General features: G+C 33.5%; 2 protein-coding genes across 4 annotated transcripts; both read left to right on the top strand.

Annotated features, from left to right (window-relative positions):
- Nucleotides 1–226: 226 nt before the first annotated feature.
- LOC114748331 (protein NRT1/ PTR FAMILY 2.13) lies at nucleotides 227–21,047 on the top strand. Of its 3 annotated transcripts, XM_028936692.1 has the most exons (6): nucleotides 227–246; nucleotides 14,206–14,208; nucleotides 17,580–17,780; nucleotides 17,920–18,137; nucleotides 19,142–19,719; nucleotides 20,018–21,047. In XM_028936692.1, exons 3-6 carry the CDS (start codon nucleotides 17,606–17,608, stop codon nucleotides 20,880–20,882), a joined length of 1,836 nt encoding a protein of 611 aa, XP_028792525.1. In that variant the 5' UTR covers nucleotides 227–246; nucleotides 14,206–14,208; nucleotides 17,580–17,605; the 3' UTR covers nucleotides 20,883–21,047. The 3 variants fall into 3 exon arrangements, with proteins under 3 accessions (XP_028792525.1, XP_028792523.1, XP_028792524.1); XM_028936690.1 differs by lacking the exons at nucleotides 227–246; nucleotides 14,206–14,208 and adding an exon at nucleotides 1,888–1,898 and having other exon boundaries at nucleotides 17,506–17,780; XM_028936691.1 differs by lacking the exons at nucleotides 227–246; nucleotides 14,206–14,208 and adding an exon at nucleotides 5,696–5,709 and having other exon boundaries at nucleotides 17,506–17,780.
- Nucleotides 4,326–5,003, top strand: LOC114748364 (uncharacterized). Its single transcript, XM_028936737.1, has one exon. The coding sequence runs from the start codon at nucleotides 4,326–4,328 to the stop codon at nucleotides 5,001–5,003; it is 678 nt and encodes a 225-aa protein (XP_028792570.1).
- Nucleotides 21,048–23,460: the final 2,413 nt, after the last annotated feature.

The raw sequence follows: 23,460 nt of genomic DNA, 5'->3' as shown, positions 1-23,460 counted from the left end.
GGGAAGGAAGGAATGAAGGAGGAGGATCAGGGAGAAGACTGGAAGACTTGAACGTAGATCTGGTTTGGAATGAGTCAGATGCGAAGAAATTGAATGTTGGAACTCTAGCTGGAAAAATGATAACAGAGAAGAACCTAAACTCTGCTACGGTGATTCAGATGATACGAAAAGGTTGGAATCTGATGAGTAGAGAAGATCTTGAGATTGTGGAAATCGATCGCAAGGCTTTCATCTTTAATTTCCAACGTAGAGATGAATACTTAAGAATTTTACGTGGAAGGCCATGGTCAATCAATGGATGCCTGCTGAATGTGCAATGCTGGAATGAAGATACGCCATTTGATGAAATCGACTTTAATTTCTGTCTGTTTTGGATCCAATTCCATGGTTTACCTCCTGCAACGATTGATGTAGAGAATGCAATAAGGTTAGGAGAGAAGATCGGAGAGGTAAAGTTGGCTGAGGATCCAAGGAGAAATAATTTGATTGTTAGAAGCTCCTTAAGAGTAAGAGTTGTAGTGGATCTAAGGAAGCCTTTGATTTCTGGTTTAAGAACTCCTAGACCTGGAAAGGATCCAATCAAAATTAAAGTCAGGTATGAGAGATTACAGAATTTCTGTTTTGCCTGCGGTGTAATTGGGCATGATTTGAGAACTTGCCTTAAAAAGAAGGAGGAAGAAGATGAGGTGGAGGTCGAATATGGTAGTTGGCTTGGTGTTCAAGCAGCGAAATGGATGGACGATTTAATAAAAGTCTGCAAGGAGAACTGGGAAGAACTAGGAGGCAGTAGAGCAGGGAAAACATATAAAAAAGTGGAAGCAATTGAAAATAAAAGCAGTAGTGAAGCTGGAGTAGTCAAGAACTCCAAGCCGGATTGTAATTATAAGGAAACTGAGAAGGTTGAAGCAACTGATGAAACCAATCAGCAGAGAAGAAATGGTGAAAGTGATAAAAATCTTACTGATTCTACTGGAAAAGAAAATGAAGGAAATGGGAAAGAACTGGTGATCTTGAACAGTTCTAAAGGAAAAATTGAATAGAGAAAAGAAGCTATGGAAGATTGCTGGAAAACAAAAGAAAGAAAGGATGTTGCTGATGAAAATTTAACCAAAGCAGTTATTGTTTATGGTAGTATTTCTCCTATGTCTGAAGTAATGAAGGGATTGGAGAAAGTTGGCCTAAAGCGAAGATTTGAGGAAAGTGATACTGAGGTGGAAGTAAAGAAAAGGAGGCTTGACTTTGATAACCTGGTAGAAACTGATTCAGTGCAGCATGAAGTAATGAGTAAAAGAGGCAGCAGAAATGTTCGAATGGCTAAAAGACAAATGAGAAGGAAAGGCAATAGAATGAGAAGAGATGGAGACCTAAGGGTAGATGCCGAACTGAATTATGATGCTGTGATTGATAATTCAGGTACAAATAGAGGAAGCACGGTTGAGTTAAATGATTTTGCTGAGGGTCTTGGTGGCTGGCCTCAAATAGCCACCAAAGAGCCATGAGCATATTGTACTGGAACTGTCAAGGGTTAGGGGTTTCCTTGATAGTAAGAAACCTGAAACAAGTGGTAAGGAGCAAAAAACCCCATATTATCTACTTAATGGAAACTAAACAGAAAAAGAAAGTGGTGGATAAGTTGAGAAGGCGTTGTGGAATGGAGGATGGGTTAGAAGTTGACCCTGTGGGAAGGAGTGGTGGTTTGTGTGTTTGGTGGTGCAAAGGAATTAAAGTGGAGGTGCTGAATGCCTCTAAAAACATTATCCATCTAAAGGTGGACTCGGGGGTTATTGAAATTCCAGATTATGTGACTTTTGTGTACGGTGCAGTGAAGGAAAGAGAAAGAGGTAGAATATGGAATATTATAAGGGAGCTCTCTCAAGATATACGTGGCTCTTGGCTTCGTACAGGTGATTTTAATGATCTTGCTACTCAAGAGGAGAAGTGGAGGATCATGTTAAAGAAAGAATTGATAGAGCTCTTGGTAATATCGAGTTGAAAGAGCAATTCCCTAAAGCTCAGGTTTTCCATTTAGAACCAATTGGCTCTGACCATTGCCCTTTGGTGATTGACCTGTGCTTTAGTGGTAAAAACTCCTTGGAATTTTAAATTTGAGAATAGTTGGATCTTTCACCCTGATTTTGAAGCAACTGTCAAAAAAGGATGGAAAGGGGTGGTAGGATTGGAGGATGACTGCATTAAGGATGTAATCGGAAGATTGAAGAATTGTGAAAAAGAATTGATGATTTGGAAGAGGAAGGCCTTCCCGAACAACAGGAAATTAATTGATAGACTAACTAACCAGCTGGCAGATTGTTATAAGGGCGATTTCTCTGAAGAAGTGGCAAGAAGGGTAGGAGAAATAGAATTTGAACTGGACAGACTATGGCAGAGTGAAGAACTCTATTGGTGGCAAAGATCTAGGATTTCATGGTTACAAGCTGGAGACATGAATTCCAGATTCTTTCACCTTACTACAGTTCAAAGAAGACAAAAAATGCTATCCTTAAGATTAAAGGGAGTGAAGGGCAGTGGCTGGAATCTGAAAGTGATATTGCCAATTGTTTTGCTGATTATTACTCAAATCTCTTTAAACCTGCTAATAAGAGAAGTTTTGATAGGGTGCTTGGTGATGTGGATAGTTGCGTTTCTGATGAGATAAATGACACTCTGACTTGTCCTGTGAGTAGACTGGAAGTAAAAGAGGCAGCATTTCAACTAGGAGGCAGCAAGGCACCAGGACCTGATGGCTTTAATGGTAAGTTCTACCACTCATCTTGGCAAGTAGTAGAAAATGAAATCTGGTTGATGGTTAAAGATTTCTTTGAAGGAAAAGGTTGCATTGAGGAACTAAATGGGACTAATATTACTTAGATTCCAAAGGTGGATAGACCTGAGGATGTCAGTCAGTTTAGACCCATTGGTTTGTGCAACTTTGGCTACAAAATTATTTCTAAAGTTCTTGCTAATAGATTGAAGCCTTGGTTGAATACTTGTATTTCTAAGAACCAGGGTGCTTTTGTCCCGGGAAGACTGATTCACGATAATGTAATTGTTACACATGAAATTTTCCACTTTTTGAAAAGAAGGAAGAAAGCTAAAAGGGTTGATTTTGCATTAAAAATGGATATGAGCAAGGCCTATGATAGAGTTGAGTGGGATTTTGTAGAAGCTGTTCTGTTGAAGCTTGGTTTCTGTGAAAAATGGGTAAGACTAATAATGAGATGTATCACCACTGTGAAACTGAATTTGTGCCTTTCGGGAAGAAAAGTAGCTGAGCTCAAACCTGGAAGGGGTTTAAGGCAAGGTGACCCATTATCTCCTCATATATTCATTCTTATTATGGACGTGATGTCAAGAATGATCTCCAAGAATGTTGATGCTGGTTTGCTGAAGGGTATTAGAATTGCTAATAGCTGTCCTATGTTAACTCATAGCTTCTTTGCAGATGATGTGATGTTTTTCATGTGTGCTACAAAAAATAAATGTAGGAAATTGGCTAATATTCTTAAGGATTATTGTGAGGCTTCAGGCCAACTAGCTAATTTGACAAAATCTAGAATCTTATTTTCTAAAAATTCCACCCCAGAAGTAAGGGACTGGGTTTGCAGAATCCTCAATGTTAAAGATATTGATGAGCCAGGGAAATATCTAGGAGTTCCGAATGTGTGGGGAAAGAATAAACAGCAGGCCCTTGCTTATATCAAAGAAAGAGTAGGGAGAAAGGTTGAAGGTTGGAGCAGCAAACTTCTGACTCAAGCTGGTAGAGAAGTGACGATTAAAGCAGTAATCAGTGCAGTGCCTATCTATCCGATGCATTGTTTCAAGTTCCCAAGGAAAATATGTAGGGAACTAGACAGTATTATTGCTCAATTTTGGTGGGATGGTAGAAAGGAAGGAAGAAATATTCACTGGAGAAATTGGAAAAGCATGACTAAGGCTAAATCTGATGGAGGAATGGGATTCAAAGATTTTGAAGTTATGAACGATGCTCTATTAGCAAAGGCTGCTTGGAGAATCCTGAATAACCCTGATGATTGTGGGTAAGGGTCTTAAAAGGGATTTACTTTCCCAATTCAAGCTTCCTTGCAGCAAAGAAGGGGGGCAAAGCATCCTGGATTTGGAGTAGTGTTTTGACCGGTAGGGACTATTTGAAGAAGGAAATTTTTTAGAGAATCGGAAATAGAGAAGGAGTTAATGTTTGGAAAGACAACTGGATCCCAGAAGCTAAAGGCTGCCTAGTAGAAACTATAGAAGTCAATGTACCTGATCAGAATAAGCATTGGTGTGTAGCTGATCTGATTCAGGAAGGTTGCTGGAATTTGGAAGGAATGAGGGGCCTGGTTAGTGAGGAGGTCTTGGGATGGATTGTGAAGGTACCTTTGAATTTCATCAACAGAAAGGATGAACCAGTCTGGAAAGTTGCAAGAAATGGAAAGTATGAAGTCAAAAAAGGGTATTATGCAACAAAAAACATGAATACTAAAGTGGTAGACAGGGCGAGTTCATCCACGGTTCTATCTGGGGAGTTATGGAAGAAGGTTTGGAGAATCAAGGCTCTACCAAAAATTATCCATTTTATATGGAGATGTTTGGTGAGAGCTCTACCTGTTAGAGAAGAACTTGCTAGAAGAAAATGTAGAGTCCCAGTAAATTGCCCAATCTGCAATAAGGAGGTTGAAACAATAGAACATGCCCTTTTTACCTATCCTTGGGCTAAAAGTGTATGGTTTGGCAGTGAACTGGCTCTGAGATTTGAGAAAGCAAGCTTTGGTAACTTAGGGAGCTGGTGTATGCAGGTTTTAGTAGAAGAAAAATTTCTTGATGACTTTCAATTAGCTTATGTAGCTTGGTTAATGTGGCTGATATGGAAAGAAAGAAATAATGCAGTTTTTGAGTTTAAAGCAGTCAATCTGGTCAAAGTGATCAATGAGGCTAGTAAAGCTGTGAGGGAATTTTGGGAAGCTAAAGGGTGGACAAGGTGGTGGAAGGGCAAAATGAGAATGTAGTAGCTGAGATGGGATGGAAAGCTCCTGAAGGGAATTATATGAAGATAAATTTTGATGGCTCATTTGATGAGAAGTCTGGTTTAGCAGCTGTAGGTGTTGTGTGTAGAAATAAGGACGGAATTTGGCAATGGGGCTTTGCTGATAAAGTTATAGCTAATTCTGCTCTTGAAGCTGAAGTTCTGGCTTTACAAAAGGCATTTTGTATTGTAAAAGATCTAGAATTAAAAAATGCAGTTCTGGAGACTGATTGCTCTGAGCTCTTCTGGTGCTGCAAAACAAATTCTGCTGGGAATGTTGACTGGAGGTGCAGATGGGAATTGCAGACTGTAATATTTGAGATGAAAGGTTATGGAGGGTTTGAAATTGCCTTGACTCCTAGGAAAGGCAATGAGGCAGCAAACTGGATTGTTGTGGGTTGTAGAAAAGAGGTGTGCCCTGTGGGGTGGATTTTTGATCCAGCACCTGCTTTGAAACACATTCTGGATGTGGACATTGGTAGCAACAGGAAGTCTGCAAGGCCTATTTCTGGCATTGATGATCGGGAGTTTGACAAAACTGGTATTGGCTAACTTGATGCAGCTTCTCCTTTCGTTTGTTTTGTTCTTTTGCTGTCTTGTGTTCTTTTTACTGTGCTTTTTAGGTTGTATGTTAGGTTTGTGCTTTATTTTTTTGCTGTGTGGTAGGTTGTATGTTTAGGCTTTTGAGTGTCTTTTCTTTTCAGGCCTTAAGTGGCTATTAGTGTGTGTAATTGTTTGTTTTGGTGATTAATAAAATCGTCTTGTTTTGGCCAAAAAAAAAAAGATCATTTGCCAAGACATCCCATTATGGCGTACAATTATAAGTAAAGCTGATGATTACTTCAGATATGGAAATGAGATGTTAACTCCTTGCTGCTATGGCCAAGGAGTACTGTGAGAATATTAATTTGCTCCCTTGATTTGGACACTAACAATGACAATGTTTATGCGCCAAATTTAATGAGTGAGATTTTTTCAAAGCTACAACTCACTAATGAGACAATCTATTTCTTTGTTACTAAGGCTTTCAAGACTATACAACTCGCCAGGGAAAGCTCTGCGACGATGACTTCGAGTAACTCACTAACATGGCAACATGTATGGTTGCATATACATGAACGTAATTATATGTGATCACATAAACATTGTTATTTTTAGTATAGTATAAATCATAATCAGATGCAGGATTTCGGGGCATAAAAAAACCTTAATGTTTATGTTCATAAAACTTTAGCGTTTTCATGTTTAACATAAAACATAGAATATATTATTAGTAGTATAAGATTTTCATCTAAAAAAAATGGAAGTTAAGATCATGTTGGCTGTTTGTACTTTGTTGTTTGTAAGCATCTGGTCCTTCGGCTATATTATAGCTATTGGCGTTGAAGAAATAAAAGATTAATAGTGACAGTTGCGTAAGAGAAAAGCTGCATGGGTTGATTTTACAGTTAAAAATCACAAGACCATACTTAAAGCTAATGCTGCCATGTCAATTTAAGGACCCTCAGCAACTTATTACCAAATAGATAAAAGGGTGCTTAGTTATGAAAACACTATGTTGTCCAATGCTTATAGGCAAATGCAAAGACAAAAGAATGCTTAGCTGCCAGAAGTCATGCAATCACGAAATCATTTTTTATGTGACTGTTTGGCATCAATTATTTTGGGCTTATAAGTAGCTTGTAAGCACTATAAGCCTGATTGACACAATAATACTGTATGGATGGGTTTTTCTGCAATCGAGTTTTTGTATGAAAAGTCACAATAAACTATAAGCTAAAATTAACAACTTATGACTTATAGCTTTTAAAACATGAAGAGAGAAAAAGTTAAGAAATTTATTATCTCCTTTGTTTCTTATTATAAGCTTCAAATAACTAATTTGTAGATAACAAAAAATCAGTTAAAATTAGTTAAAAGTAATAAATAAGTTAGAAATATACTTTTGTTTTTAAATATGCTCCTAGAAATATACTTTTATTTTTTTCATGTTTCACTTTATATTTAAAATATCTTTTATGATTTTTCTAAAGTTTTAAAATTTAATCCACTCATTAAATTTGACTTCTTCATATTAAATTATTTTAATTTCATTGTATTATGTGAAATCATTTTTTTAATCATGTTTCATTATTTATTAAAACTAATACCCATTTTAGTTATTTTACAACCCAACTTCCTTTTACTCAACCATAATCCAAACAACTTTTTATTAATCTCACTTTTATGAACTAGCTTTTCTGAATTCCAATCCAAACACAATTCAATTTATCCAATTTAGCTTTTACCATTGTGTTTATTTTGGAGCATGAAGTCCTTTTCTGAAGCGTAATCTGTGTGTTTGCCTATTGCTCTTGCTTCATACCTTACATGTTTTGAGCATAAATCATTTTTCAGTTAATATAATTTTTAGTCTCTCAAATTTGTCCTTATTTTGGTTTTAGTCCTTCAAGTTTTAAACCATAGGTTTTGATCTCTCAAGGGGCAAAATGATCTAAATTTTTATTAAATTATAAGGACTAATATTTTAAATAAAAAAACTTGAAAAACCAAAACGTATAGATTGAAACTTAAGGAACCAAAACCAAAATGATGATAAATTTGAAGAACCAAATTTTGTATTAACCCATCATTTTTTTAATATGTTTTGGGGTTCAAAAGCTCACACATTATATAAAAAAAAACACAATATCGTTAATATTGCTTTTATGTATACACTTCAGGCGAGCATTGAAGGCGTTCATTTCTTCGTGCAGATCTAAAACGACATGCGTTGGCAAATACCCACACACAGAGATATATATAAATATATATATATATAATGTTGTGAAATTTGAAACATCGTAATAAAACTACGATATCTAAAGCATCTATTTTCAAATTTTGATAAGCAAGGAATCTATGAATATCAGAAGGGGGAAAAAGAAGGAAAGGGGGAAGGCTCATTTTTCTAGTTTATTTTTAAATAACAAATATTTTATTTTAAAGAAAAATTTGTCTTCTTAAAGACGAAGCCCACCACGGTACTTAAGGATCGGCCCAAAGTTGGAGACAAGCTTTTGAGTTAACCTATGGGCTTGTATCTCCCAAACATATATTCATGGGCTTGAAAATACTCTCCCATGGCAGAGCCCAAATTTTGAAAGACCCGAGAGGAGAAAGAGACTTAATATTGGCTTCATTTAAATTAGGGCTATTCACGGGACGCATCGAGACCGGATCAGGCCTGTACTGGTTCCGTCCTAATAAACAGTAACGGGACAGAAAAATTGTCCCACATCTCGTCCCGTCAAGTCTTGGTGTTGTCTCGATCCCGGTCGAGACAGGATGGGATTAGGACGTTCCGATATTTTTTTTTTAATGTTTTTTGAGTTATTGGGCCTGTTATAACAAACTCTTTTTTTTTTCTTATTGTAGGTTTTAGGCTTAGGCCTTGTAAAAATATCTTTTTGTTTTCTTTTTTTATTTCTTTGGGCACCCTTAAACAAAAAACCAAAATATTATATAAAATAGTTATTAAAAGCTCTAAACAAAAGCTTTTAATGACTAGCAGAAGGGGCTACCAACAGGGGTTGGGTCTAGTAGAAGGGGCTAATCCCTCACAACGTGACGAACCAAGATTCGAATACCCGTTAAGAGAGGTGCCCACATTTAGTGCTTGACAGTACCTCGAATAGGATTGCTTCCAATAGGAGGAGACCTATGTTTTAGCCAAAAAAAAATTAAATTAGGGCTGTTCACGGGACGAATCTAGACCGGGACAAGCCCGTCCCGGTTCTGTCCTGATAAATAGTAACAGGATAAAAAATTGTCCCGCATCCTGTCCCATCTAGGTCCCGGTCAGGATGGGATGGGACTGGGATGTCTCGATATAAATTTTTTTAAAAATTTTTTTTGAGTTATTGGGCCTGTTACAATAAAATCTGATTCCCCCCTAATTGTAGGTTTTAGGCTTAGACTTTGTAAAAATATCTTTTTATTTTCTTTTTTTTAATTTTTTTGGGCAACCTTAGACAAAAGCCCAAAATATTATATATAATAGTCATTAAAAGCTCTAAACAAAAGCTTTTTACACAATAAAAGCTTACTAAAAATTCTAATCATCAATAGTTTTAAATCATCAACAAATATAAAAGCTCTCAATAAATAGATTCATAGTTCCATGCAGTAGTCTCAAATCTTAAAAAAAAAAAGATATTATATAAATATGATAAAAAATAAAAGGGATTGAGATGGGATGACTCTGTTTTATGTCCCGTCCCGTCTCAGTCTTTTTTTATCCTGTTTCAAAAAATTTCAGGACAGTCTGTCCCGCGTCTCGTCCCAATAAGATTGGGACCCGAATGAACCAATTGGGACGGGCCGGTTTTGAATACTCATAATTTAAATACTGGTTTAATTCATGAACAAATAGAATAAAAATCTTATCCCGGTCATTTTAGGAAGACTTTTACTAGGATATTACTATCTAATGGCCAGCTAGTCAAGTTGGGAGATTATAGTCCATTCACACAGCCCATCTGTTTTCATATGATTTAAAAGCGACCATATGACATTGACTATTGACTAAAACAAATTGGATGAAGCCAAGTTTTTCAAGTTCAAAAAGAAAGAGGAGCACGTTGTTTCTTTTTGGTTTTATTTCTAATTTATGGGAGATAACTATTGAAAAAATTGCTCAAAATCCCCCATTGAAATATTTATTGCCCAGAGGCACCAAAAATTTATTTAAAGACCATATGCAACTCTATTTCAAGTCTTCAACTATAGACAATACTACATTCCGTCTTAGATATAAAAACTAATTAACTAATTTGAATAGATTAAGAAAAAAGTTAATTAATTATTTGTAATAAATAGGTGTTATCTTTCCTAAAATATCTTTGCTAATTAAGTGTATTGACTAAACTACTATTATTAAAAGGATTATCTTAGAAAAAATATATAAATATAAAAGACAAATTGGATTGGAGTCTTATATTTAGGATCAAAATAAAAATCTAACGAGATTTTATATTAAGAATCGGAGGTAGTATATCTTTAATTATGCACAAGCTGCACATAATCAAAGAAATGTTGCGTCCAATGAAGATGTGGTTGGAAGGTTTTGGAAGGAAGTGAGAGGGAGGAGATGAGAAATTGTGTTTGGTTTGAAAAAATGAAGGGGAGGGGAGGGAAAAAATTGTCTTTTAATGCTTCCCTCCCATCCTTCTGCTCCTTTCAAATTTGAGATTTTTTGAAAGGGAAAAAATATTATGTCTCTTTGATAAAATTATTCATATTAGTTTTTAAATATTTCAAATTTATTCTTTTCCGTAATTTTTTTTTTAAATCTTACAGCCACTGTTCTTTTTAAATTCCAAATTTATCCTTTTTAGTAAAAACTATTTTAAATGATGCTCCTTCGATCCTAAATATAAGACCCATTTTGTAGTGTAAATTACACTACAAAATGGGTCTTATATTTAGGATAGGAGAAGCATTTGATAATGTTGATATAATATTTTTTTGTCATGATTGTACCATTTTTCTCAATATAATACAACAAGTATATATTTTTTATGATATGTATATTTGATGATAATAATAATATAATATTTTTTTATGATATGTATATATTTATAGATATGAAATGTTTTATATATGTGATATAACTTTTTTTATATTTATAAGTTAGAAAATAATAATTTTGATATAAATATAAAAATAAATAATAAAAAATGAAGGCATATTCGTTAATTAATAATTAGTTCTCCTCTCTTGTCCTCATGAATTAAACAAAAAATATTTCTTCCCTTTCTTCTTTGACCAAACAATACTCGTAATCTCTTCTCACCTCCATTCATTTTCGTTCCCCTCGTCTCTCTTCTATTAAACCAAACAAAGCCTCAGAATCCTTTTGATAAGTAAAAGAAAGCTTTCCAAATTCGCACAGCACTAAATATGTGTTGCAAATGGCTCATTAAAAAATAGTTATAGTCTCTGAATTCCAATTCTTTTAAAGAAAAAAAAATCAAACAAGAATTTTCAGACAATTTTTCCGAAAATATTCATGCTTGCTTTTCTAGAAAAGCTTGGAACGCAGAGACAACAAATTTATGAGGCCAGGGATATGACAATGAATGGGAAATGAGTGACATGGCCAGCATTTACTCACATTAAAATATAAGTGGGACAATGTCTATCCAAAGGAAGCATGCATGATCATTCGAGGATATAAAGTTGATAATAATCAGTGTCCTTGCCCATAAGTGATGTGTCACATTAATCATTGTGTGAACATTAATTAAAGTAAATACAGAATTAATGACAGCTCAAGTCAAGGGATCGTCCCCTTTGATACGAAATCGTCTAATTTACATTTGGAGGTCATTTTCATCTTTAAATTAATTTTGTCTTAATTGTATTGATATAGCAACTTGGATTACTGAACCACAACATTAAAACCCCATTGATAGATACTTTTCTGTTCCTGTTTATAAATTACTCAGCATATTTCACATAGATTAAAAAAAACTTTAAGCTTTATTAACTCTTATTTAAAATTTAATAACTTTTCAACTTTATTCCTATTTAATATATATTATACCTTATGTAAGCAAAATCAACACAATGATGAATGAGGAGTAAAATTGTATATCTATACAAAAAATTTCTCTCAGTGAACTATAAACATGACCAAAAAAATATCTTTTCTCTTTGTCATATAAATAGGGCCAGATAAGTAACTTATTTATATGTGCACTAAGTCATGAATCTTATTCTCCTGTAAACTCCTAGGATCCAATTCATTTAAATTTGGAGAATGGTAGTTAAGTAATTAAATGTATCCCAAAATGATAAATTTTTCTATTTTATCCTTCCAGAATGTGATTGGAAAGTAGTAAAGTAGTTTTTTTTTAAATATATTTTTATTATCTCTCATCATGCTCTTGTATTCAAAACCCTCTCTTCTAATTAATAGGGACAAAATTAAAAAAATGTCATTAATTATCCTGATAACTTTTTTATATTTTGGACCGCAATTTCTTTCCAAAAGACTTCATGTATTATGGATTAGTTTGAAATTTTATTGATTAGAAAGATACCAATCTTAATGATGATTTTTTTAGTGTATGAAATTCTGTAAATTACCGGTATTCTTGGTAAAAGGGAAAAAAGTCAAAAATCTCTTTTCTAATTAATAGGGACAAAATTAAAAAATGTCATTAATTATCCTGATAACTTTTTATATTTGGACCTCAATTTCTTTCTAAAAGACTTCATGTATTATGGATTAGTTTGAAATTTTATTGATTACAAGGATACCAATTTTAGTGATGATATTTTCAGTGTATCAAATTCTGTAAATTACCGGTATTCTTGGTAAAAGGGAAAAAAGTCAAAATTAGATATAGTTGTAATCCAAAACTAAACTTGTGTCCAATGTTAAATCAGCCAGCATTATCTTCACGAGTAACTAATCAACAATTTTAAAATTGATGTATGATACATGAGGGCGCAAATTATGAAATCAAATGGGCCAAATTGTGATACGATGATGATGTGTGAACAGAATATGTTGGGGTGGAAAAAGCAAATTAAAATTGGATTCAAAATTCACATAATGCCACGAGAAATGAAAGGATTTTAATTTTACATCCACTAGCTTTCTTTGTTTGATACTTACATCTCTATCTTTTTGTGGCTTCCCTTCGCTTTCTCCATTAATGAATATTGCTATTTAATTTGCTCCTGTTTCACTGAAAAGCCAGAGAGCCAGCCGCCATCCTTATCACTATCAATGACCAACGCGTTTGATTGTCCTCTATTTTTCTAATTATTCTTTGAAAATTTTAGTTTTATTTATTAAATTGATTTTTTTAATTAATGCTTTAAATAATATGTTGCGTAAAAGATCGCATATTAATGATAAATTATTTTGTTTAAGAATTAATTGAAAACGTTTCAGAGAATAAGTCAATTTCTTTTTAGCTAAGTGCACTTAATCTTATAGCTAGCATCACCTTATCAAAAGTATGTATTTCTTTGAGATTCAGGTAAAAGGCTTTAACGTAACAGATATGCCTAAGACTGATCTAGAGAGGGTGTTGATTCTTTGTCCTAACTAGGTAATGAGACAAATAAAGCAAGATATTAGGAATTAATTAATTAAGCCTCTTTTTTAATCAAACAATAAAAATAGGATAACCATATAATGGCAACAAATCATAAAGAGTCGTCACAAGAAGTTAAATTAAGGATGACTGACTAACTAGAGTTAGTCCAGTTGGTACGAAATCGACTTATAATCCATAAGGTTGCGAGTTCGAATCCCGCTATCGATGTAAGGATATTGTTAGCGGGTAATCTGTAAATACCTCTGTAAGCATTCTTTGAGTCTGGAGGTATGTCCTGGCCTTGGTGAGTCCTGAGACCCGGCTCACCTAAATTTTTTTCTACCAAAAAAAATCAAGGATGACTGGGGGCTTGGGGCAGCTATGAATGAATAGATTCAAAATATTTTAATGGTAAGGCTAAGAGAGGTGGATATAATCCATTTGGTAACAAATAATTATCAAAATATAGTAATTAATTAATTAATTAAGTATCTGTAGATTAGAGTTAATGATACGCGGTCCTTGCGCCTTGAATTCAGTCACCCACGCCAATGAGTTGGATCCCTCAAACATATCGCTCTGATTATCATTATAAATTATTTGTAACTCATATCATTAAATTGATAAAAAAATTCAATTTATTCTTGTCAAAATTTTTGCATTTACAAATCATTTTCACTCCTCTCTCTTTCTCTCTTCTTTTTCCAGCAATAGTTAAATATAAATAAAATTGAAAAAAAAATTTCCCCAACAAGTGGCTAGGATCAGAGCAGTGGCGCGGATGAGCATTAATTACATATGACCCGTGCTTTGAATTTATGCGAGTTCCACAATGCGGAAGGGGAAAATGTTGGAAAAGTCCTCACAACCAATAACCAATTCCCACTTGCGAAAATGAATATACGACCCATTATGAACCAAATTCATCATCTCCACAATCATTGACCAGAAACAAAATTCTCTTCCGCTACTCAATATAAGATTTAATTATTAAGTTAATTTTGATCCTAAATATAAGACATATTTCTTGTATTTATCAATTTTTCTTAAATTATTTCTATGGATATTTCCTCAACCATAATCAAGTAAGTGAGGAAAGAAGGATATTAAGAAAGATAATTATAGTGTTTTTAAAAAAAAACATGTCACATTTCTTATAATTAACTAACTTATCTAACTTTCTTAATTTAATCAAATTAGTTAAATATGTTTTATATTAAGAATCAGATGAGTAATTTACCGTCAAGTAATAGAATTTTAAAACAGATTTTTAGTTTGTTCACCTTTTTGCATCAATTGTGTTTGCGGATCAGCTTCAAAATATAATTAGCCAAAAATTAAACAGCAAGCTTCGTGTCAATTACTGTGTTAATTACGACTCCTAGCAAATATCCCCCTTAACTTTCATTGTTGGATTGAAAATCTGACCAAGCCCAACGAAAACTTGCTGAATTTATGATTTTTTTTTTGGGGGGCCAAAGGTGAATTTATGATGAAATCCACGTAAAAAGAAAGCTGTTTCATGCATTTCAGTATTATTGTAATTTAATCTCCTGGAAGAAAAAGACAATAAACTGAATGTATTATTAAAATATATATTTGCACAGAGTGATGTCCCGATTCCCCGATGTGATAACTCTCAAAATAGTGTCAGTTAGTCAAACTTAATCATGAAGGTGGTGGGGGTTCTGATGGTCAATTCAAACATAGCATGAAATTATAAAAGAGAGCCAGTTTCAGAAATTAAGGCGCTTTTTATCAATAAAAAATTGTAAAAACATATATAACAGGGCGGATTTAACTTTTATACGATATACCAATGATTTTTTATTATTAATATGCTTTAGTAGAGAGATGATCATTTGGTAGGTCTGGTCAAGAGTTTTACGCACACAAGTTGATCAGGCTGGATTTTTTTTAAAATCTGTGTTAAGCTTAAAACAGCATCATTTTGAATTAAAAATAGTAGTAGATCGTCAGATTTGTAGTTTGGTAACTCTATTTTGTTGAATTATATATGATTTATACATGAACATTCCATTTATTTGTAGATTTTTTTTATTAATACCTTGTATTTAAATACCACTCTCTTCATAATTATATATAAATATTTTTATACCTTGTAATTAAATTATATTATTTTGATTATGATTAGTTTAATTAATTAATACCAATTTTATCATGTAGCCAGGTTGGAACACTAATTTTTAATTTGATTATGATTAGTTTAATTAATTAATACCAATTTTATCATGTAGCCGGGTTGGAACACTAATTTTTAAACTACTGTCATGATCGATTTAATGACCCGTCCAATAAATTTATTCTTTAGAGATGACTGAGAGGATTGAAGAGGAAGTGGCTTAACTGTTAATGATGTAGAAATGATGAATGAAGCAATTGGTGGAATATGAATGGACAAATGTTTGGAAATACGTTTGGAGCTGAAGTCACCATAGCTTTTTACCAAAACATAGATGTGTTTTATTTCATGATCAACTTGTAACTTTATAATAAACATTGAAACGTAACTCCTTCTACTCCATCGATCTTCGAAGTTCAATTATTATTAGCTTCGGAATTAGAAACTCATCTCCATACTTTCCTCTTGTTACTTATTTCTACACGTAATATATTGGTTCAATCCAGCTATTAAAAATACTACCTCTAATATTAAATATAAGAGCTAATTAGAAAATTAGATTCGGTCCTAAATATAATATTTCAGTCCATTTTGTCTCTCTTTTTTTAAAAAAAAAATTGTAAGAGATTCTTACCAATAGGTGTTTCAATGGACATGATTAAAGAGAATAATTCAGATAGATCAACACACAGTTGTAACGAGTCATTAAATCAATCAGGCCAGTAGTAATCTGGCTTTTATATAAAAGACTGAAAATAGTAATATTTTTTTTGCACATGAACAATAATGTATAATGAAGATGAATATATTGAGAGAGAGGATAGAGGGAGGCTACATATGGATGGATATGTAATACCTCCTGTTCTAATTATAAGAACCAGTTAACTAATTTGAAGGGATTAAGAAAATAAGTTGAGTTAGTTATTTGTCTTAAATAGATGTTGTCTTTCTTAAAATATCCTTACTAATCAAGTGTATTAATTAGAACTATTATTATTAGAAAATTATTTTAAAAAAAACATAAATATGAGAAACAAAATAGATTGAGATTTTATATTTAGGATCAAAATAAAAATTAAATATGATCTTATATTAATAACAGGAGGTAGTATATCATAGTTTTGCAACGAAGCAATGATATGTGAATGATTCATGACGTATACATGAAGAGTGACCACCGTTCCACTGAACATCGGAAGCACAGCACGCAACCACTGCTCTGTATATCAATGTATTTTCTCATCCCACCCTCTCCTCCACACATGCATCTCTCAAATCTCATCCTCCTAAGTCGTCTTTGACCCATTTGATTTGCTCACGAACATACTCTTCTGATCCTTAATATAAAACATATTTAACTAGTTTGATCTTAGATCAAGGAAGTTAGATAAATTGGTTAATTATAAGAAATGTGATGCGTTTTTCTTAAAACATCATAATCATCTTTCTTAACACCCCATCTCCTTCTTCTACTTGATTATAGTTGAGAGAGTATACATAGGGGTAATTTAGAAAAAATTGATAAATATAAGAAATGGGTCTTATATTTAGGACTAAAACCAACTCAATAATTAGGTCTTATATCAAAGACAAGAGGAATATCATAATTCATTTTGTATGTCAAAGTTATTATTTTTCTTAAATTATTCCTATTAATTAAATTTCACTGCAAATGATTAAAGGAAGTTTTTTTAGAGAAACCCACATATTTTTCACAAATAATAAAATTAACTAATATCCTTAATTTTTATAAATTAGTTATTTAGCGTCTACGTTTAGACCAGAGAAAGTATCTTTTTTCTTTAATGAAGAGTTTTATTGTAAGACATAATAACTTTTCATTTGTCATTGAATTTTTTTTTTTTGTAATTGTTTTTATAATTGAGACCTCATAACAATTTTCTGTGTGTATATAGTACTTGTCATGTAGATAGAATAAAATGAAGAATAGCAATATAATTAATTACGTGAATAAAAAATACATGACTTGTAATTGAAGATAAAAAAGAATAAAAACATTACATGTCTCAATTTATGCTTTAAAAATACCTTGTTGTTTAACCAAACGGAATAATATTAATAATTATATGAATGACAAACCATCATAGATAAATAAATAATTATACCTAAAAGTAGAGGACTGAAAAGGGATTTTAAAGCCTGTTGTCTCTATGCCTGTGTACCTATAAATCAGCGTCGCGACTCATCCTATCGCCGAGCTCCAACCCAAAAGCCTGGAGAAGTGGGTGCTCCCAAATCTTCCATATCTATATATATGTAGAGAGGGAGAGATCATTAGCTGGAAAGAGGAGCAAAGAGATCAGCACGTAAGTAGAGAGCAAAATGTCAGGCTCATCAGCAGATGACAAAGAAACCAAGAGCTCTTCTTCTTCTTCATCATGGTGGCTTCTGTGCTGCAGAAATTGCATTTGCAGTTCAAGTTCTTCAGACAAGCAGGAAGGTGGCCATCAGAAGAAGAAGCAGCCTGGAGGATGGAGGGCCATGCCTTTCATTCTAGGTCCGTGATTAATTATTGAAGTCTTTAATTAAGTTCCTTTACAGATACGTGCGTGTTATAATGAAGAAGAAAAGTAGTGTTTTCATTTCACAGATCATAACATGCATGTATGGTTCTTTATATTTTTGGGTAAGTGCAGGGAACGAGACGTTTGAGAGGTTGGCAGTGTTTGGGTTGTTTGCGAACTTTATGGTGTACTTGACGAGAGAGCTTCATATGGATCAAGTCTTTGCTTCCAACATTATGAACCTTTGGTTTGGTCTTACCAACTTTGCTCCTCTCCTCGGTGCCTTCATCTCCGACGCCTATGCTGGTCGCTTCAAGACTATTGCCTATGCTTCCGTTGCTTCCCTTCTGGTACAGTCTCTCTCTCTCTCTCTCTCTCTCTCTCTCTCACACACACACACACACATTCACTCACCATATGCCACACACAAATGTGGTGTGTGTGTACAGGTAAAAAGATGTGATTTTTTAATTTGTCTGAACTTCCCATCAATTTTAAAATATTTTTTTCATATAACAATCAATTTACATTTCAAATTAAAATTTTCTTATAATATTTAAGGCCAGATGATTTTGAATTTGATTTTTTCAAGGAAAATTTTTATAAAAATTACTCTATATGTGTGTGTATATATATTTAAAATTAAAAAATTATAGCTATAATAAAACATAGAAATTATATAATTTAAGGAGAAAAGGATGTCGGTAATCCCCTCTCTAAAAGATGTTGCCTCTGTACAACCGGTCTGAGAAGCCCATTTAACTTTGTTCATTGTTTGTTATCTTGTGAAGGGTGCAGTTCGGGTTCTCACCTTAATGATAATCTTCTGTGCAAAGGAAAATTTTTACTTTTTAGTCAATTTGCAATAAAATAGTGTTTGCACTGTTCTCTCCGCTGTGGCAAGCTTGAGAAAATTACAGTGCCAAGGGAAGTGCCCTTTGCATCTGTGAACATGATGTTTTCAGATAACATTATTGACCAAGTAAACGGTGTTTTTTTCTCTTTTTTTAAAAAAGACCATTTAACAGCACACTTTGTTGTAGACTGTGAGAAAAGAAGGTTATAAAATAAGTAACCTCAATTCAAATTCAAAATTTTTAAGAAAGAAATAAAGTCATAATTGTAAGGGTGAAAAAATGGACAAATTGCAAGTTTCAATATTATAAGATATTTGAATTGTACCCAATATGATGACAAATTCTCCAGAAATCTATGACATGAATTTCAATTTCACGTGTTCAAGCTACCGTCACGTCACTTTCAAAAATCGCAACCACTTTCTCCTTTGGATTTTTCTTCCATTTTTTTTTCTTCATCAAATTTTCCCCCTCTAATTGAAAAATTTGCTAAACAGGGGATGATTACAGTGACTCTAACAGCTTGGTTACCCAACCTGCATCCTCCATCTTGCACTCCTGAGCAACTAGCACAGAACCAGTGTGTGAAAGCTAACAGTACTCATCTTGGTGTTCTGATCCTGGGACTCTGTTTCTTAACCATAGGCTCTGCTGGAATAAGACCTTGCAGTATCCCTTTTGGTGTCGATCAATTTGACCCCACTACTAGTGCAGGCAAGAAAGGGATCAATAGCTTCTTCAATTGGTACTACACTACATTCACTGTGGTTTTGCTCATAACCCAGACGGTGGTGGTCTATATTCAAGACTCTGTTAGCTGGAAGATAGGGTTTGGGATACCAACTGTGTGTATGTTCCTCTCAATCATCATGTTCCTCGTTGGGAGGAGGATCTATGTGCATGTTAAACCAGAAGGGAGTATTTTCTCTGGCATTGCGGAGGTCCTAGTTGCTGCTTACAAAAAGCGACATGTGGAGCTTCCAAGTGATGAGAAAGTCGATGGGGTTTTCTATGATCCGCCTTTACAGGAAGGTTCCAGCTTTTTGTCAAAACTCCCTTTGACTGATCAATTCAGGTTAAACATCTCTATCATGGACAATTTCTTATTCTATTAGAACTGGGTGTCAAACAGATCAGCAAGAAATCTGATTACGTAGGCCTTACTTTACTGAACAATAATTAGAGTAAGCGACCAAGAACATTAAATTATTAGAGAGAACTTAGCTAGGAGACTAAAATAACATATATTCTTATACCTTTAGTTATTTTCTCGAAGAAAAGGACTGGTGAATAGGAAGCTAGACAGCTCTTAAATCATTATGTTGTAATGACATCACTGGGGTTCTTTATTTATTTATTGTTTTATTGGATAGGAGCTTAAACAAAGCCTGTCTGATCATGGAGGGTGAGCTGAACCCAGATGGGACCAGAGTGAACCAGTGGAGGCTTACCAGCATACAGCAAGTAGAAGAAGTGAAATGCCTAGCGAGGACTTTCCCAATCTGGGCTGCTGGGATCCTCAGCTTGACTTCAATGGCACAACAAGGAACATTCACGATATCACAAGCCTTAAAAATGAACAGACACCTCGGACCTAAGTTCCAAATCCCAGCAGGTTCAGTTGGGGTCATCTCATTCCTCACCATAGGCCTCTGGGTCCCTTTCTACGACAGGTTCGTCGTACCTTCACTTAGGAAAATCACCAAACACGAAGGGGGCATAACTCTGCTTCAAAGAATCGGAATCGGCATGGTCTTCTCTATCCTCTCCATGATCGTCGCCGGTATGGTCGAGAAAGTGAGAAGGGACTCAGCCAATTCCAATCCAAATCCACTAGGAATCGCCCCCATGTCGGTGATCTGGCTAGCACCACAACTGATTCTGATGGGTATGTGTGAAGCGTTCAATATAATCGGACAAATAGAGTTCTTTAACAGACAATTTCCCGAGCACATGAGGAGCATTGCTAATTCCTTGTTCTCTTGCTCGTTTGCTGGAGCTAACTATGTGAGCACGATTCTAGTGACCGCAGTTCATCGCACCACAAGAACACATACGCATCCAGATTGGCTCACGAATGACATCAATGATGGTAGATTGGACTATTTCTACTACCTTATTGCTGTGATTGCGGCTCTGAACATGGTTTATTTTCTCCTGGTTGCTCGGCAATATCGTTACAAGCCAACTGATGTAGATTTTGCTCCCGATGTTGAGCTAGCTTCGCACAAAGGCTAGTGAAAATCTGGATCGCTGTTAATGGTATCAAGATTATGCATGTATGATAAAATACTATATTAAATAAATTTAAAGTGATTGCAGTCAGCTATGCTGTCAGAGTAATTCAATTTTGTGGGTCATGCGCAAATTACAAAATAGAAATGTGAAGAATTATATAATTATGTAAACATTCCTTCGTCACTTCGTGACTTTGCGAGGAATTAACTACTTTTTACTATTTAAAAACATTTAAGAAGACAAAAAATAATACTCCTCCAATTCTAAATATAAAACCCGTTTTATAGTATAATTTATACTGTGAAAGAGGTTATATTTAAAATTAGAGGAATATTAAAACTATCCACACGGTCCGATACAAGAAGCTCAGCCATTATAAACAGCATGCTTATACATGAATTTTTGATGGCTTGTGACATAGCACTTACTGTGCATTTATCTTATCCTCTCCAAGATTAATGACAAGCACTAAATTTTAAAGTCGTTTTGATCACTTTCATCTCATTTATCCTTAGCCTTTCTATTTTTAGTACTATATATAATTGGTACTGCCTCCGGTCCCAAATAGTAAATATAAAAACTAGTTGATTAATTAGAGAAGATTAAGAAAATAAGTTAATTTAGTTATTTGTAATAATAAGATGTTGTTTTTTTCCTAAAATATTCTTACTAATCATGTTATTAGTTAGAACTATCATTATTAGAAGGACTACTTTGAGAAAAAATACATAAATATGAGAGACAAAATGAATTGTGGTATTATATTTAGGACCAAAATAAAAATCAAATGAGATTTTATATTAAATACCGGAGGTAATATATGAGAAATTTAAATTTTCACTAAAAAAAGAATAATGAAAATTTTCATATTCAAACAATAATAATCAAGTAAAAGGTATATATGTAATTTTAAAAATAAGAAAAATGAAAGAATATTTATCTAACTCAAGTCCCATCAAAACTGTACCAAAAAATCACCTCAAAATTTTCCATGTTTTCATTTGCGCTACAGGAAACCCCACAACTTATATCAGCTTGTCCGATTTTATGGGATAAGTTTGACAGGTCTATATGGGTTTAGTCAAGCTATGCGATGTTTACTGTCCAAACTTAATTATGTTGATGAGATGAGATGATAGTGGTTCATCTCGCTGGTCAAAAAAAAAGAAGTTCATCTCTAATTTCCAGGTTGAAGATAACTCGACGTCGATGGATCGGAGGTCTACAAAAGAAATTAAAAGGTTGGTTGTGATGTGAAATTATGGACCTTGTGAGAGATTATGTAAATTAAAAATCAGTTTTATCCTAAAAATAACTGTAACTTATATGTAAGACTGGAAGGGAGTAACTACTACCTCCGGTCCTAATTATAAGAGCCAGTTGACTAATTTGAGGAGATTAATGAAGTAAGTTAAGTTAGTTATTTGTCCTGAATAGGTGTTGTCTTTCCTAAAATATCCTTGCTAATCAAGTGTATTAATTAGAACTATCATTGTTAGAAGGGTTACTTTGAAAAAAAATGTATAAATATAAGAGACAAAATAGATTGGGGTCTTATATTAGAATCAAAATAAAAGTCTAACAGGGTCTTATATTAAATAGCAGAGGTAGTATTTTGTAATCCAAATTATTTACACGTTGTTGCTTAGTGATCATTGTTATAAATGCTTGTTCTTATCAATAGTGGTAGTATTACATTTCAGCATTGTCATAGATGGCGCATGCATGAAATATGAGTTAGTGGAGAAAGCAGATCCCATAGGATAATGTGGATTTTGCAACGAGTTAAAAAGAATAATAATTTGGATTTTGTGGAGGGCACATCCTTAAATTTTTTTCCCGTCAGAGGGCATGTCCTTAAGAAACCATGCTGATTAATTAAAATTAGATTATCTAAATTTAACTTTTTTTTTAATTCTTACATTTTTTAGGGAGAATGGCATTTAAATCTCAAAAGATCGATTTAATTAATGACACTTATGCTCCTGAAAATATTTTTAAAAATGAGTTGCAAATTGAGAGTTACCTTTGGAACTGTCATTTTTAGATAATATTATTTTAGGCCTAACCATCATTCCCTCTTTTTTACATTTTCCTTTTCTTAATATACTACCCTCATCATTAATATAAGAACTAGTTAACTAATTTGGTATATCAAAAAAATTAACTAAGTTAGTTATTTGTAATAAATATGTATTGTCTTTCATAAAATATTTCTCATAATCAAGTGTATTGGTTAGAACTATTATTATTACAAGGATTACTTTGAGAAAAAATAGATAAACATGAGAGATAAAGTAGATTGGGGTCTCATATCCATGATCAAAATAAAATTCAAATGAGTTCTTATATTAAAAACCGAATATAATATAATACAATCAAACACGTATATATACGCAAATATGTTAACATCAGTCTCAAACTCAAAACCTCACGTAAAGCATTACAGTTAGGACAACTAACTGTTCATTCTTTTTTTTTTTTTACAGGTTTCATTTTTATTGCAAACAAAAATTAAGGAAAAATTTATAAAATTGAAATTAACTGAGAAATGAAAAGAGTAACTCAAATTGGATTT

This window comes from Neltuma alba, unplaced genomic scaffold (assembly GCF_004799145.2).
Source record: "Neltuma alba isolate B1F8T4 unplaced genomic scaffold, ASM479914v2 tig00005686_pilon, whole genome shotgun sequence".
NCBI classification, from domain to species: domain Eukaryota; kingdom Viridiplantae; phylum Streptophyta; class Magnoliopsida; order Fabales; family Fabaceae; genus Neltuma; species Neltuma alba.
Note: the sequence above shows the minus strand (reverse complement) of the source record. Positions and strands in the feature narration are given on the sequence as shown.